General features: G+C 31.1%; 2 protein-coding genes across 2 annotated transcripts; both read right to left on the minus strand.

The window, feature by feature from the left end:
* Window positions 1-740: 740 nt before the first annotated feature.
* LOC114756185 (uncharacterized) lies at window positions 741-2,815 on the minus strand. Its single transcript, XM_028945100.1, has 2 exons — window positions 2,002-2,815; window positions 741-1,388 (listed from the first exon to the last, which is right to left on the minus strand). The coding sequence occupies exons 1-2, from the start codon at window positions 2,359-2,361 to the stop codon at window positions 795-797; spliced, it is 954 nt and encodes a 317-aa protein (XP_028800933.1). The 5' UTR covers window positions 2,362-2,815; the 3' UTR covers window positions 741-794.
* Window positions 2,816-7,909: 5,094 nt separating this feature from the next.
* Window positions 7,910-16,913, minus strand: LOC114756163 (potassium channel AKT2/3-like). The gene is made up of 11 exons (XM_028945077.1): window positions 16,454-16,913; window positions 15,675-15,893; window positions 12,452-12,610; window positions 12,297-12,354; window positions 11,292-11,609; window positions 10,964-11,203; window positions 10,002-10,319; window positions 9,728-9,913; window positions 9,362-9,437; window positions 8,511-9,086; window positions 7,910-8,036 (listed from the first exon to the last, which is right to left on the minus strand). The coding sequence occupies exons 1-11, from the start codon at window positions 16,696-16,698 to the stop codon at window positions 7,924-7,926; spliced, it is 2,508 nt and encodes an 835-aa protein (XP_028800910.1). The 5' UTR covers window positions 16,699-16,913; the 3' UTR covers window positions 7,910-7,923.
* Window positions 16,914-17,283: the final 370 nt, after the last annotated feature.

Raw genomic sequence — 17,283 nt, forward strand, 5'->3', positions numbered from 1 at the left:
TAATGCATTTTATGATAGGAGTTGAATTATTATCAATATTTAGTCTAATCTTAACAACATGTTAATAAATAAGAATTGTTTTAACAAGAAAAGTCGGCCTTGTATTGCATAATATTCAAATTTTCATGCACTAATGCAACAATGAACACTAATTAGTAATAAATAGACTGCAATAAATAATACTAGTTTCAGTTCTAAATATAAGATTTAGTTTATACTGTAAATTATTTAACAAATTAGATTTTATATTTAGAAGGGAAGGTAGTATATTTATAACAGAGCTCCAGATCATTTTAAATGTAAGGAGCTAACAGTAAGTTTGTGCCTTTTGTGTGTATGTGTATATATATATAAAAGAACACAATAATGAAATGTAAAAGGTGTACGAGTATTTTGTAAATTTAAAACCGAAAGGGTAACTTTCTTTTTTTCTTTTTTTGCCAAAAGCAGAAAAGGGAGAAAATTAGAACAAATAGATGAGATATAAATTTAAAAATAATTATCAATTATTTATTATGAAAAAAATAATCTGAAAATCTTTATAATTTCACCTAATTTTTAGTTAGATTCCTGTAATTTTTTCTTTAAATCAATGGCCTGAAAGTAGAGGGTTGTGATTAAAAACCAGTGAAACTACAAAAATCTCATAGAAATAAAAAAATTACAAAAAAATAATAAAAAACAAGTGAAATATAGGAATATGATAAAAGAATTACAAAATTTAATTAAAAGCAAGTGAAACTCCATGGACTTGTAATAAATTTTTATTATTATGGCCATCTTCGTCTCAGCGTCTACCTATAACTGGACATGTCCAAAAGCTTCTTCCTTCCTTGCACTATTTCATCAACCAAATCATCAATCTGTCCTGCAATGGATTCAACCCCACATCTCAACATCCCAATCCAACTCTTCAACTTCTCAGCTTTCTCTTCAATCTCAATTCCCTCATATCCCTCTCTTCTTCTCTCCAACCCCTCCTTCAGTTCCTCCATGGCTATCTTCGCTTGCTGAAACTCGAACAGCAAAATCCCGCTTTGTGCTTCACTCTGTTCTATCTCTTCTCTCACTTTTCGCTCCAATCTCGCCATGGAATCCGTCAACCCTCTTCCGAAACCTGCTTGTTCTTCCATGTCGCGTTGTTGAAAGCAGGAGGCAGACCAGCCGTAAGCGAACCCAGAAAGAAGAATCAGCAGAAGCAATGAACTCACGCTCCTCATTGCGTGAAGAACGCCTCGAAACCCACTGAACGCGTTTAATTTTGATTCCATTGGGATGTTCTGGTTCAGGCACAGAGACAGTGGCTGAGTTCTTGTTTCCATCAAGCCCTTGTTCTCCTCTTCCAGTGCTAGAATTTCTCTCTGGTATATATTTATTGCGCGGATAATCTGTTTGTGAAAATACCCATGAGAAAATCCCCTCATTAAACTATAAGTATATAGTTTTGTTCTTGAAAAGATTAGCTGATCCATGATTTACTTCACTCTATGAATTGTGCTTTTAAAATTAATTAATTAGTCGGTGTGAAACATCAATATATATATAATGTAAAGTTTATCTAAAACTACGCTATTTACAAGCCGTGAATTTATTCTTCAAACTCTGCATAATGTGCAGTAAAACATGTTTAATTAGTGGATCTTTAACCTAATGAGGAACCTTCTTAAGTTTCTCTGACCTTGTGCATGTTAAGAAAAATTTCTTTAGTAGATATATAGTTTGGACTGTTTGGTTCTTGAGAAGAATACGTGGTCCATGATTTATTTCTCCGTATGAATTGTGCCTTTAAACTTTCTAACTCACTAGTAGGGTGAAACCACTGGTAAGTATATCTTCAAGAAAGTGATGTATTTTCTTAAGTTTCTTTGACTTGATGCAAGTAAAGATAAAAAAGAAAAGATTTGGACAAAAAGAATAGACCAGAATCATTTTTCAAAACCAATCATTTATGGTGTTCTTGAGGTGTATGATTTTTGCGATGGATTAGTGTATTCCACTAACCTGACGTGAAATCTCTGGAGTGAGATGATGATAGGTATCCAGTGAGGAAGCAACAGTGGAGGCAGCTGAACAGCAATTTTCCATTCCAGAAATGGCGGATTTCAGGACATGACAAGCATCCCATAGCCTTGAGCTTTCATCCATGTACTCATCCAACCATTTTCCTCCAACTGGTAAGCGAAGCTTTTGGACCAAAATTGTTAACTGTGAATGGAAAGATTGGATAGATGAGAGCACCTCTGAAAGGAATTGAACTGACATGAAGTTATGGGACACGAAGGATTGGTGAAGCTCATCTAGTCCTTGTGTAAGGAAGTTGTAGAAACCATTGACAGATGATGCGGTATATGAAGAACCCATCAGTATTATGGAGAGTAGGACAATAAGAGTTGGAAAAAAAAGAGGGTTTAACAGGGAAGAAAAGTGAAGAAGATTGATGGCGTATATATATAAAACTGGAAGGCTAAAGAATCAAAGAATTTGGTAGCTTAATAGCAGAGGTTTTCCATGGTGAAATCAAGATGCTACTGGGTGCAATCATGGGTGTTTCCTGTACGGTGGAGTGGATGATTGAGAATATGCTGTTTTTATTGTGAAATGGGCTGGCTGGTATCCTGGTAATAAAGTGAGGCAAAGAGAGAAGAAAATAAAGGAAAAGAAAAAGAAGTGTCTTGGAGAGACAAGTCATGGTGAAAAAAGATGTGCAGAATGAAAACTAAAATGTCTTTTTTTTATTTCTTTATTTTTTCCTCTCTTGGTAATTAATTATTCCTTGATGGACTGACTCAGTTGGGTAAAAATGGCAGGAAGGCAAATGAACATTCATGAAGCTCTTTTAAATAGGATATGTTGGATTGTGTTTCCTGGGTGCAAAAGTTTGACTACTTTAACAAAGATTCTGCTTCTTATGTTTCCATTTTGATTTGTTCTCTCTGATATTTCTTTCTCTTTCTTCCCCATGTTTTTAAACACCAACCTTTTATGGTTTTTTAAAGGCTAAAGGAGGTTGTACGTAGCCTAATTTTTTTTTTTTTTTAAATATTGTTATTAAAAGAGATGAGAATGATAAGTTATGTGTAGTGGCAGGCTTTTACACATTACTGTACAGATTCTTTCTGCTTTAGGTCCCAACATTCTATTCTGTGCATTAAACTAAAGTAGCTTCATTTGCATGAAATGTCAGTGCAGTTATAAAATTATAAGAAATTATATTATTAATAAATCTTGACTAAGAAGACTAATTTTGAGTTGTGTATAAATTATGGAATTACTGTGTGTGTATGTGTGTATATATATGTATGTTGTCCGACGTGTTCCCATGATTCTAAGTAACAAAAAATAGGATTCAAGCCTGGTTAGGTTTACCTACAAATAACTTTCCTTGCCCAGAAAAGATTCAGACGTGGTAGTCCTCTAGTGATTCAAGCCTGGTTAAGTTTACCTACAAATAACCTTTTTAAAGCAATTCTTTTCATCTATAACATCTGAACTTCTTTTTTTTTTTTTATGCCAAATAAAATGGCCAAAATATCACAAGTACTGCCTCAGACCATGCAAGGAAAATTTCCAGATATTAATGAACAACATGTTTTTTTCACTCATCGACTGTGTTTCATCTGTTTAACCTAGTTACTTTTGATATCCTTATTATTATAAGGCATTTTATAGAATGAATTAGTGATCCTTATTATAAATTACTAAATGGGGTATTAATTACAATTTTTTAAGATGATCTTCATTTAAAGTTTGATTGCAAGATACTCCTTCGATCCTTAATATAAAATCTAATTAGAAGGTTGATTTTGGTCCTAAATATAGGACTTATTTATCATATTTACCAATTCTTTCCTAAATTACCTGTATTAAATAATTAAATACCACAATAATACTTATTACTCATTAATAATACACCTATATAGTTTATAAAGTGAGTGAGTATTTATTACTCATTAATTCCACACAAACATCAATTCAACCTTTTTATATTTTTAATAAAATAACATTTTTTCAAATGTCATTTTTTTAAAGAAGTTTTAACTAAGGGTATTTTGGAAAACATATGTTATATTTATGATTATTACCTAACTTAACTAATTTTTTAATTTAATCAAAATAGTTAAATAGATCTTATATTAAAGATCAGAGGAATAATACTTAGGAAAAATGACAAAAAAAGAAGTTAGAAATTTGCAGATGCTAAATAAAGAATGTTAATAAAAATTTGCTATCATATGTAAATTACAAATTTAGTGTTACCAAACATAATTTAAGATTTAGTAATTTTCAGTTTTTTTTTGTTATTCTCCTTAGTATTTATTGAATAAATAGGAATATTAAATACTAATTTGTCCTGATGCGCAGGTATATTAAAATAAAATAAAAGCACGAGTGGCTTGATGGGCACATTTTGTGAGATAAAGTGTATTGGTTACATTCCCCAAATTGATTATAGCTTTTAAGAGTCATAATCATTGAAAATATTTGAAATGAGAATACAATGCACCAAAAACCAAAATCAAACTAAGCTATCATGAAATGACATCACTTTTAATTACCCTTCTTCAATCATCTGCTGATTTCAAGGCCAAATGCAACCTTCAACACTAAATCACATCAATTAAGTTATTCATGTATTTTGGGGTCCTCGTCAATATTTTCCTGCCCACTCTCTCCCCGTATTTGCGCACTCTTTTCAGTTTTCACCTCAAAAGTAAAACGTCCTAGTTTAAAAAAATGTTTGGCAAAGATGGAAAAGTTTGGTAAGATGAAAAAATATTTTTCAAAAATATTTTTTCATAAAACGAGACAGATTTTTTTATATATTTATTTCATATACCCTAAAAACACTTTTAAAATTATAGTTTGGTTTTTATTTAAACACCCTCTAAAATTACTTTCCTCCCTCCAGCAAAAAAAAGTTACTTTCCTCTCATACATACATACATACATATATATATATAAAAGGTAAAGGTAGGAGGTTTTTTTTATCCTACTTATAATATATACTCCTCTAGTCCTATTTAAAGGGTAGAGAGAGAGTTTTTTTATCATATTTATAAGTCGTTTAATTAAATTTTCAGTGTGAATATACTATTTTATCCTTTATTTATTATAACGCATGTAATTATCTTTTTTGAGAGGTGCATATATTAAATAAGGGTAATTTAAAAAATTATTATATTTTAATGGAGAGTTAATACATTTTAAATTTTTTCTTGATTTGTGTGAAATATACTAAAAGCACCTTATAAATAGGACCAGAGGAGTATCATTCCATTTTTAGTCTAAATGTGCCATTGTACTTTTTATTTATTATTATGTAGATTATTTTTTAAAAATAATGTTTATATTAAATAGAAGTAATATTGAAAAGTCGCCAAATTTGAAAGTGTAACTAATAAGATTTAAAGCTTTTTTTTTAATGTTTGATGAAACATGTTAGAAGTGATTTTTAAATAGGAATAAGATAGTACTCTTCTGGTTCTATTTATAAGACAGTTCCAGTATGTGTGACTAAGAAAAACTTTAAACTTTATTAACTATCATTTAAAATTTAATAACTTTTCAACTTTATCCCTATTTAATATACATTATACTTGATACAAACAAAGTCAACTCAATAATAAATGAGGGGTAAAATTGTACATTCATATAAAAAATTTCTCTCAGTGCCTTATAAATAGGACCAAAAAATGTCTTCTCTCTCTGTCCTATAAATAGGACCAAAGGAGTTTAAGACAATTCTAAATTCTAGTTATTTCATAAGATTAAGAAAAGCAATTAAAAATGGTTTATATCATTAAAATGTAAAAATTATGACTACATTTTAAGAATACCCTCCGATTAAAATCAATCTGTCTTGGGAGACTCGTAAAAAAAAGAAAATACTAAATTTCATATCAAATTTGGTAACACCATACTAGCACTTTTATATGTTTTGATAACACTAGATTGACAAATAATAATACATTTTTATTAGAATTTTTTCTTATATATCATTCAATTTTTAGTCTAAATGCACCATTTTACTTTTCATTTGTTATTATGTAGATTATTTTTTTAAAAAAATATTTATATTAAATAGAAGTAATATTGAAAAATCATTAAATTTTAAAGTGTAACTAATAAGATTTAAATTTTTTTTTAAAATTTTGATGAAATGTGTTAAAAGTGATTTATGAATATGAATAAGATAGTATAAGACAATTTTAAGTTCTAATTACTTCATAAGATTAAAAGAAGCAATTAAAAATGGTTTATATCATTAAAATAGTAAAAATTATGACTACATTTTAAGAATACCCTCCAATTAAAGCCAATTTATCTTGGGAGGATCCTAAAAAAAGAAAACTTAAAATTACTAAATTTTAAATTAAATTTTATGACATCGTAACAATACTTTTATAGGCTTTGATAATACTAGATTTTCAAATAACAACATATTTTGTTAGAATTTTTTATTTAAGATTTAGTAATTTCAAACTTCTTTTTACGAGATTTTTCCATCTATCCTAGTAATCTTTAATTGTTTTTGCCAACAATCATCTTTAAATTTTTTCATATATAATCTCTCTCTACAATACAATAAGGTTTTTGGTTTTAAACAACAATTTGATGCTATTGACTCTTTGCAAAGTGGGTTATAGAACTATAGAATCCTTCTGCAAGATGTCTTATATTAAGCATCATCTCCATAAATTAATTGAATTCTAGCAAATCTTTATGATTTGATATAAATTAGATATTAATAAATTAATTAACTTGTTGATAGTGTTAGATTAATCTTCTAACACGCTATTATAATTCATTTCTCTAGTAAAATTCAAATTGAAAAAATTACAATGAAATTTAGTGACTTATTATCCAATTTGTAGTTTATGTATCTATAAATAATCAATAATATAAAAATATAAACAATTTTATTATTCACGAGTTATTAACAATATGATTTCTTTTAAATTTTTACACGTTTATCCATTTTCTTTCTTTCTTTTTGTTTTTTGGGGATTAAATTCCTTTTTAATTACATATTTGGTATAGTTATAAGTCATATGCTTATTGCCTTTTTTTTTTTCCATAAATAATTTGAACTCACAATTTTATACAAAATTCTCAATTTTATTGTAAGCTTATTATTGTTATAATTATGTCAAGTTGTCAACTCTCAGTCACTTTCACTCAGCAAATGCCATAGTACATGTGCTTTTAGTATAATTATTTTTTGCCATTTATTTTAATAGAAAAAGGTTTCTGGAATATATAACGGTTATTTTACACAACCACAAATGTTGACACCCATTATAACAAAAGTGTCAATCAACTTTGCTTCTAAAAGCGGACTTTAAATATTTTTGCCAAACATTGTTTTTACTTTTTTTTTATTTTAAATAGCAATATTTTGATGGCACCTACTGCCTGACTGTAACCTTTTTCCCCCCCAAACAACTGTAACTCTTTAAACGTTAAAGAATTCACCAGACAGACCGTAAGTTTTTCTTTTCTTTAATTTTTTTGCCCTAAATCAAATTTTAAACAAAATTATGAACAACAAATCCTACTGAAAAATCATTTAAAGCCAACCAACTTCTTATGTCCCCAAGAGGAAGGCAAGAAAAGATCAAAACAGAAAAAGAATACCCATAATTCTATTATGGAAGACTGTTTACACTTTTTTATTTCCCCATTTTTCAAAATGAAAGACAACAAGAGATCCATGTGGATGGCAAGAAAAGATCAAAACAGAAAAAGAAAATCCATAAGACTATTATAAGAGACTATTTACAATTATTATTATTGTTATTATTATTATTATTATTATTCTTTTTTTCAAAATGAGAGATATCTCATTAATGTTTGAAAGAGAAGGATGAGAAGCCCCTAGCAGTTCACATTTTACATTATTTTTATTTTTCTAAATTTTTGCTATCCAACAATGAAAAGTTTATCATTGTCTCTAATCACTTCAACAGAGTCTATTTCTGCTCCTTCTTCATTTGTCACCATTGCGTCTTTTGCTTCAAACCCAAACTTCTCACCTGTTGAAGATGATAATATCCACAAGTTAATTTCTTGATTGAACAATTTATAGTGAACAACACTGTTCATGACTTATATATTGATACACTAATTTAAACTTAATTTCGAAGACTCCAAATTTAAATCACTTAATCACCTTAATCATTAAACACAACCAACCAGCTCACGCAACTTACAAGACACCATTTAGAAGCTAATTCATATAATTTGGCTTCCTATAGAATTTACATATTAGTAGATAGTAGATCAAATGGATTTCTTTCTATCTTTCTTTATCTTTTTTCTTTCTTATTTCTGCTTATGCATAGATGTTCTCTTTTTTTTTTGGGGGATGTTTGAATCTTGGTTTGTCACGTGAGAACTAAGTCCCTTCTACTAGATCTTTCCCAATTCCTAACAAATACTATTAGAAAGCAATATTAAAAAAAAAAAAAAGACATTTTCTGCAAGTGAGAAACTTGAAGGTTAATTACCTGCAATTCTCTTGAGCTCCTCAAGTGAATCAGGAAACCTTATGAGCCTCCCAGCTTCCTTGCAATTTTTGTTTCTTCTGTTTACAGGGTGGCCTCTATATATACTCACTCTTGGGAAGCTAGGTTTGCTAGATCTTCCCCAACTCTGCTCCTCCTCATCCTGCTCACTTTCATCTCCCCTTACTACATGCTCACTAGGTGTGGCCTCATGTACTGTGATCCGATGCCCGGTCTCACGCTTTCGCAGCATTTCATTCAAAGCAGAAGCAGAAACATTATGAGTTCTTATGTCAGAAACATCTGCTCCATTCATGACAAGCAGCTGAACCATTTCCACATGATTCTCTGCAATGGCTACTTGGGTTGCTGTCATACCATGGCGATCTTTCGAGTCTATGTTCAATCCTTGTTTCAAAAGCTCACTCATTACTGTTAGATCATTTCTTTCTGCTGCTGTACACAGGAGATCACCTCCTGTTTGTGGATCAGAGAGGCAAGCAAGTTGGTAGAGGATTCTGAATATGGAGTGATGTTTTGATGCTATGGCATCCCATAAGGCAGTGTTACCATTGAAGTCTGCCAATAATTAGAAATTGAATCAACCAATAAATGTGAAACTAACAAGACTTGTTAAGGTTTGCTCAGAAAAAGTGTATATAAAATTAATATTGTTATATTGCTTAAAAAGATATGTAGCACATGAATTATGAATTTTTTTGGTATATTTGTTATTTTAAACATCATCTTAAAAATATGATTTCAAGGGCTAACGCAACAAAACTTTTTACTTCCCAAATAGTGTCAAAAGCTAATTGCAGAGGGAACTGAGAGGGGGATTTGGAATACTATACCTCTTATGTGTATGTTGCATGCGTGCCTAAGCAAGACTTTTACACACTCTTCATGCCCATTTGATGCAGCTATGTGCTGTGTCAAAGAAAATTGTTAATTTGGTTACGTATTTTCTTCCAATTTCTTTCTAATTTCAAAATGGTAATGATCACCACAGTTATTGTGAATGAATAAATCAAACCGTAACTATCTAGGTTCATGCAGTTAGGCTAAGGATTTGCGATGTCCCAAAATGATTGGAGCAAACAAGGCGATGACTAGTTTTCAACTTTGATTTGTATCCTTTTCACCCCCCTCTCCCCCCCTCTCCCCCCATACATATAAAAAGCAAGAAATGAAGGCACGGATATCATAAATGAACTTACCAAGGGGGTTTTCCCTTTTGAGTCCCCAATGTCAGGATCCAAACCTGCCTTGAGAAGCTCTTCAAGAAAAGCTGCATTGCCTGTGCTGGCCACAGTTAATAAGTTCACAGCCATGTTTGGATCCTCTTCTTCTCCACTCTCCACCATTAAATCTCTAATACTTATATCTTTTATTTGCTTGAAATGCTGCATTTGCATCACATGAACAATTGAGACATTTGAATTAAAACCCTAAGCATGATCGCTACGATATAAGCCAAAGTCAAAGTTCTACCTGAAGGAAATTTTTGAGTATTTGTATATTGTCTTCCTTTTTAATTTGCATTGCTTCAATTAGAGCATTGGTTTTGAGCCTCAAAACCTGTGTGAGAGTTTTGGTTCTATAGGTAAAGTATTGAGGTTTGCAACAAAGTGCACCAACTTCTCCAAACATGTCCCCTGTTAGCAAAGTCCCTAAAGTTCTCTCTTTCTCCATTACACAATCAATGATCTCTACTTCTCCTGACACTATGATGTAAACATCATCTGGTGCTTCATTTTGCATAATAACATCCTCTCTAGGTGGTAGATACTCTGCCTTCATTTTCGCAACCTGCACATTAATTGACCCATTAGTCTGCTTGTGAAATCATTGATTTGTATCCAAAGAATTGTTACGACCAAATTGTAGATTGAAGCTAAATCACTTTCCGAGACAGTCTTTAGATCTTTAAAGTGAGCTCACTTTCAAACTTGAGTAATACTAATGATATGCACTGTTATTCACATACAGTAAAGTAATTTGATTTCGTACTTGGTCAACACTATTTCACGACTAAGAAAAAAATTATGACTGAATATACTTCTAACATACTACTTTTGGTTTTTAATACAAGGGCTACTTAAATAATTAGATAATTTAAGAAAGTTAGATAAGTTTGTTTTTTGTAGCAAATGTAACATGATCTTCCTCATATACCATTGTGTAACATTATATTATATATCAATTTATGCGTTAGGTAAATTAATTTTGGAAAAAAAATGATAAATATGAAAATAAAGGGGATTGAGGTTTTATATTTAGGATTAAACATAACTCCTTAAGGAGCTTATATATTAGGGACCGGAGGGTGTATCTAAAATCCCCCCCCCCCCCAAATGGAATAGCCCAAAAGGAATCAAACAATGTTAATATGAAGAGATTTCACGCCCTCCCACCAATTGATCTAACCCATTAAGACTACGTGCAGTTCATACCATAGACAAGAGAATTTCCCTAGAGACATCCTTGAACAGATAGACTTTCTCCACCGTTGGCAAAAACAAATGCTGGCAGATGCTTGTGCAAATGGACTTTGGTAGTTGTTCAATAAGCTGATATTGATTTAAGCTCTCTGCCTTAAATCTCAAACACATGTAGGCCAGAATCTGCTCTTTCAACCTAGCAGGCAATCGATTTCGCCCCACAAAACTTGATGCAGCTTCAATGCTATTTCTCTGCATCCACAAGAAATATCGAGCCTTTTATACCCAATATGCGTCACGCTTACTTATTTTTCTTAAAAATATGTTTATGAATACTTACAAACTCCATAGTACGGCGAGTTCCTTCAACAACAAGATTTGTCATATTACCAATCAAGTAAGCAGTGAGGCCAAGATTGAAGAGCATGTAAAAAATAATGAATATCATTTCAACAGTGTTGACAGCATGTAGGTCACCATAACCAACAGTGGTCATGGTGGTGATGGACCAGTACATGGCTGAAATGTATCTGATCCAAAGGCTTGTCTCTCTGAAATTTGGGATCACTGCCCCAATCCATGTCTTTCCTTGGCGAGGATACCGATCAGCTAGGAGATAGTAGAGGCACCCAGCACAATGAACCGAAAATAATGTTACCTACACAAATTTTACAATTTTGTCTTCATATTCTCACATTTTCAATCAAAAGTAAGCCAACTATATGATATACGTGTGTATTACAGGGATGTTAAACTGTCTGAATGTGTTGGAAAATTTAATTTTAAAAGTCATTCATAACTCTAGTACCAAAGATATGTTGCTAGCACTATTAATTGATCAACTGTTTTTAATTAGGATGGAAATTAGCTCATTTTATGTGTTTTTCTCTTGATGGATGAGGTCTTTGAAGGAACCTGATTAGCTACAGAGACATACGCTTGGTGTGTTTGAAAAGATATAAAAGAATGTGATGATTACTTAATAGTATGAGAAACTAAGTCCCACATTCTATTTAAGTAGATTCTTCTTTCAACCTATCAATCAGTATCAAAGTTAGGTGGTTGACGGTTTTGGAGAGGCCTACTCATGAAAGGTTTTGACAGGCTGAAGGCTGAGCGAAGTGCAGCTATTGGTTGGGTCAATCACGGAGAATTAAAATTTAAAATAGTATGGTTTTCCCACCTCAACAACCAGTTTTTAAGTTAAGTTTACCCATTCCAATTAGGTACTCATGTAACCATACTCATGTCACATTATTTTAAAGCTGTTCACCTGTGTCCATCATTGACAATGCAGTCATGTTTAAAAATTTCAGAAATGGATTGAAATGAAAAGATGACATACCAAGAGAAGCCTTGCACATCTGACCCAGAAGTAGCTGAATCTAATGTTTTTCTCTAACCTGTCAAAAGAAAGGGATCCTTTCATCAGTTCAAAAGGTCTGGTAATAACAAAATCTCATTTATATTTATATCAAAGGTCGAAGAAAGATGGGGAACCTGGTAAAAAATTGCTTCATTCTTCTGAGTCGCCAAAATCTAAGCATGCCCAGAAGGTAGCAAGCAAGACCTACCTTGTGTTTGCCTGTGATTACGTAACTTATTGCCTCATATGGAATAGTTGATGCCACATCCATCACGAACCAAGTTGATAAGTACCTAACCCAACATAACAAACAAAGTCACTCATGACATCAATCTCGTGTTGATTTCACCGAAGTTCATGTTGAATTTTTCCTCCTCAGATTTTTTTTTAATCATTTTTAGCTTGAATACAGTTTTGATCTATCTGATGTCATGAACAATTTAAGTTTGATCCTCTTAGTTCAAATTCATACAAAATTGTCCTTTCATTTTTCTTAAGATAACAAAATTGTCCTTGGTTTTAGTGGCACCAACCCCCTCTTTGGGAAGGAGGTCACATGATTAAACCTGAGCTGCTGGGTGTGTGAGTGTGTTTTTGTGTTGACATAATGTGTGTTTCATTTGACCCTTATTAAAAAAAAGAAAGAAGAAGCTTAAATTTATTTTAAAATACGTTGACTTGAAAATTGAAATTCAAGTTTAAGTGTAAAAAGATTAAGGCTTGAGAAGAAGAGTTTTCTTAATCAAGTTTTGGAAAGGAATTATGCTCTTAGCTCTTAAGATTGATATTATATATTGACTCAGAAAGACTTAATATTAAATTTATGAGAAGATCTAGTTATATAGCCATCATTCAATTACACTTTACATTTAAACCTGCATGCAAGAAAAAAAAATTTTGTTTTAAAAAATTTACTATGAGATCAAGGTGTAAAATTTAGTTATTTTAATTAAGAATTTATTATCTTCCTTTTAGGAGATCAAAATAAAACTCCTGAAAAATTAGAAATGCATTGAAGCCTTTTTTAATTATAAGTCATGAGGACGTGCTTCCTAGTCTAAAGCTATCAACAGGATTTGAACTCAAAAAACTATGCAGGCATATGCCAACTCAAGTTGTTGGCAAAATTGATAATCTCTTAATCTAACACTACTTAGTTAATTGAAATTTATACTATATTACATAAAACTAGATAAGATTTTAATATTTATTCATTGTCTTTTTGTTTTTAAAATATTTTTTAGGACTTTGTGATCCAGAAAATTGATTTTTCCCTTACAATCCATATGGAGCTATGCTACTTTGTTCTTAGGCCCATCATTTGGAAATGGGCTGGACCCATATTTGCTTTCGTCACGTTACCTATTTGTTTCCCCACACTCTGTCCAAAAAATAATTTTAAAGTCCCACACAAGAATTCTGAATACTAAAAAGCCTAACGAAATGCAAAAATAGCTCTCAATTGCCAAATCCTTTATATGTAAATATGTTTTCATTGCTGGAAAAAAAGAAGAAGGTAAATATGTTTTCATACTCAAAAAAAAAAAATCTACAAATAAGAGAATTTGAGACTTGAGAGCTATTTGGGCATTTATTGGGACTTTTTTTTTTGTATTTATATTCTTTGTACGGGACTTTAAAATAATTTTCTGAAAAAACCAGTTTCCGACATTAGGTTATGGACACTACTTTGGGTTGGTCCAAAATGTACCCAAAAGGGCATCCCTTTACATATCAATTCCCCAACAATTTCCGTAAAAAAAACATGAATAACCTTTTTAATGTCTTTTATCATTTATCTCAATTTTTTGTTGCCATCTCATTTATCTCAAATTAGAAATTAGAACTGAGAGTTCTTTTCTTTTTTTTAGAAAAAAGAAATTAAAATTGACAATATTAAAATTTGTATTAATAGATAATATTGGATGTTAACGTAAATATGCTTATAAATATATAATTTATCCACAAAATTAAAAAAATTAGAATAAAGAACAAATATAAATTCTACACATAAACACTTTTGTTGTTGTACTATAATTTTTTAATTTAATTGCAACAAAAGAAAACGAGAATCAATCTAATCAAAAAAATTAACTATTAGTACTAATTTCATTCATGTCAAAAAAATTGATATACTTTAGATGAAGATGCTTATCACATGCCACTATGCAAAATCTATCAGATATTTTATTTAAAAATATTTTATATTTTATTTAAGAAGATCTTTTATCCCAGTCAACTTATTTCTATTTTATGAGAAATTGTTGACCTCATAATGTAATTCCTTCATAAGGAGACCTTTCTAGATTGCTGAATGCTTTTTTTTTTCCTTTTGTTTTTGATTTTGGAAATTGTTTCTGATTTTAAAGAGAAACCAAGTAATAATAATGATCCTCATAACAAATTATCATTATTTACTCATAAAATTATTGTAACCTAACATCCTACGAAATCTAAAATGAGTTATGAAGTCATCATTATTTACTCATAAAATGATGGGGGTGCTTGAACTTTTTATCGTCTCATTTATTTGCAACCTACTCACATTCTCTACCCACCCATTTTAGGTACAACAATTAAACCAGAGAAATAAAACTGATATTAGATAATAATATTAGAAAACAATGATTAAGCTATCTCGGATTCGAATTGGGTGCTCATCAGTTTTGATGAGCACTCAATGCTTATCGGATCTAGACCGTCCAGATCCGATCAGGACGGTCCATATTTTATTTTTATTTTTTAAAAATAATTATTTTAATAGGTATATGATAAAAAATAAAAAATAATCTCTTAACTATTATTTTTTAAAAATATAATTTTTTTATTTTAAAATAATTATTTAAAAACATTAAATCTGGACCATCCAGATTAGATCTAGACAGTCCAAATTGCTCATCAGGTAATGAGCACCAAATACGGATCCAAGTTATCTCATAGCATTGCTAAAAGTTTAAACTATATTATATTATGATGTAATCTTATTTATAAATTACTTTTAACATTTTTCATCAAAACCAAAAAAAAAAAAACCTTAAACCTCATTAACACTATTTTAAAATTTAATAAATTTTTAAATTTATTTTATTTAATATATATACTTTCCAAGAAAATAAATAATAAATTCGGGTAAATTTATCCTTTCATTTGACTTATATTAAGCACACACACAAAAAAAAAAAAAGGATTCTCTCCATCCTATTCAGGACTAAAGGTTGTTGGCAAAAAAAAAAAAAAATTCAGGACTAAAGGAGTACATGTTTTGAAATATAACTCTCTCTACCCATCGCTTCTAATACAATTGTTAACTCATAGAGACATGGATATTATTAAGGGAATACTGTTTGATTAACATACCTCGCAGCAATCTTTTTTGAGTCTCTGACCAATAGTTGAGTTCTTCGATCAATGAAAGCTACGAAGAATGTGATAACAATGTCGACAGCGAAGAAAAGATCAACAACATTGTCCACTAAGAACATTTCCCTATTTGGAGAACTGTGCAGGAAAGCAACTTCAAAGGGATAAACCCATGCTGAATAAGCCACCAGAAGCACCATCAAACTCTGCCAATACCTACACACAGTCCATCAAGAATATGATATACACGTATATGTACGTATATGATGATTGATCTGATTTGTTTTCACTTTAATTATACTTTATTCTTTCCTTTTATCATGCTTGCAAGCATCGTGGTCAGATATCTCCAGTGTTAAAAGGGATCAATAATTTAAAAAGGGATAAATTCCAGGAGATGAACAAATTCACTTTTGTCTCAAACTGTTGTAAGTCGGCTGGCTATTAAAATTAAAGATTGTGGGCGCACTACAATCGAGTACCAAGCTGTTCATCTGGATTCATCATATATAAATATATATATATATATTATAAAATAGAAAAGCTATGTCAGTTTTGAATATAAACGGAGCTCCACAGTTGTTGGAAATTAAATATGCATATCTGGATGGTGTCTTCCAAACTAAAGAAGCAACCTTTGGACTTAGTTTATTTTATTTTATTTTATTTTTGGCAGAATTTTAGGCTAGCGAAGTCCAAGAACAACCCAAGTAAAATAACAAAAAACTAATTGCTAAACTAAAACTTATTCTTCCTAATAGATGGATAGGTCCTACCTGTATCTTGAATCCATTGGAGATATGATCCACCCTTTTGTTTGTACTGGGTTCTGGTTGTAACTAGAAGCACCAAGTGGTGGCAGGATGAGTTTTGAAATATTCCGTAGATGGAAAGATGGAGACATATTATCTTCTTCAACATGATCAGGCTTCTCTGAATGACCATTATGGTGTTTCCTATCACTTTTCTTCAAGCTAGAGAGCCAGTGAAGATTATAATAAGAACTGAAATTCGTCTCCATTCTAGATAGATTTTTGAATCAAAATGTGCAGCTATATCGGAAGGGATGTCAGAAGCACACAGAGAGAGAGAGCGGGGTTTAGAATAGGTATCAGAAATACCAGGTTTTGATTGAAGGAGGAAAAAGGTTGAATGGCAAGAAGAGCAATAAAAGATGTTGGTGGTCCTCTGATGATTTCGTACGATAGAGAAGTATGAAGCCTGAAAAATGTGGTGGGGATAGAGCAAACTGGCTGCCCAACAAGTTAATCAAGTGAAGGAGATAAGATCAATTTGAAGTAGAAATGGTGGGGTATGTTCGACACTTGGTTTCGTCTGTGGTTGAGACATCCTTATGTTTTATGCCCATTACTCCTCCTTTTTCTTTCTCTCTCATATAATTCCAATATCTCTTGTGATGTTACATATCTCACTGCCCATTCCTACTTTTTATCTCTTAATTAATGAAAGGTTTATATGGAAAATATGTAATCCCAAATATTGTCTTGTTTATCAACAGAAATCAATCCCAAGCCAACCTGATTGAAGCAGCTCAAACTTATAAATTTAGCCAAAGCACCCACTTAGTATAAACATGAAATAGAAA

This window comes from Neltuma alba, unplaced genomic scaffold (genome assembly GCF_004799145.2).
Source record: "Neltuma alba isolate B1F8T4 unplaced genomic scaffold, ASM479914v2 tig00010374_pilon, whole genome shotgun sequence".
Lineage (NCBI taxonomy): Eukaryota > Viridiplantae > Streptophyta > Magnoliopsida > Fabales > Fabaceae > Neltuma > Neltuma alba.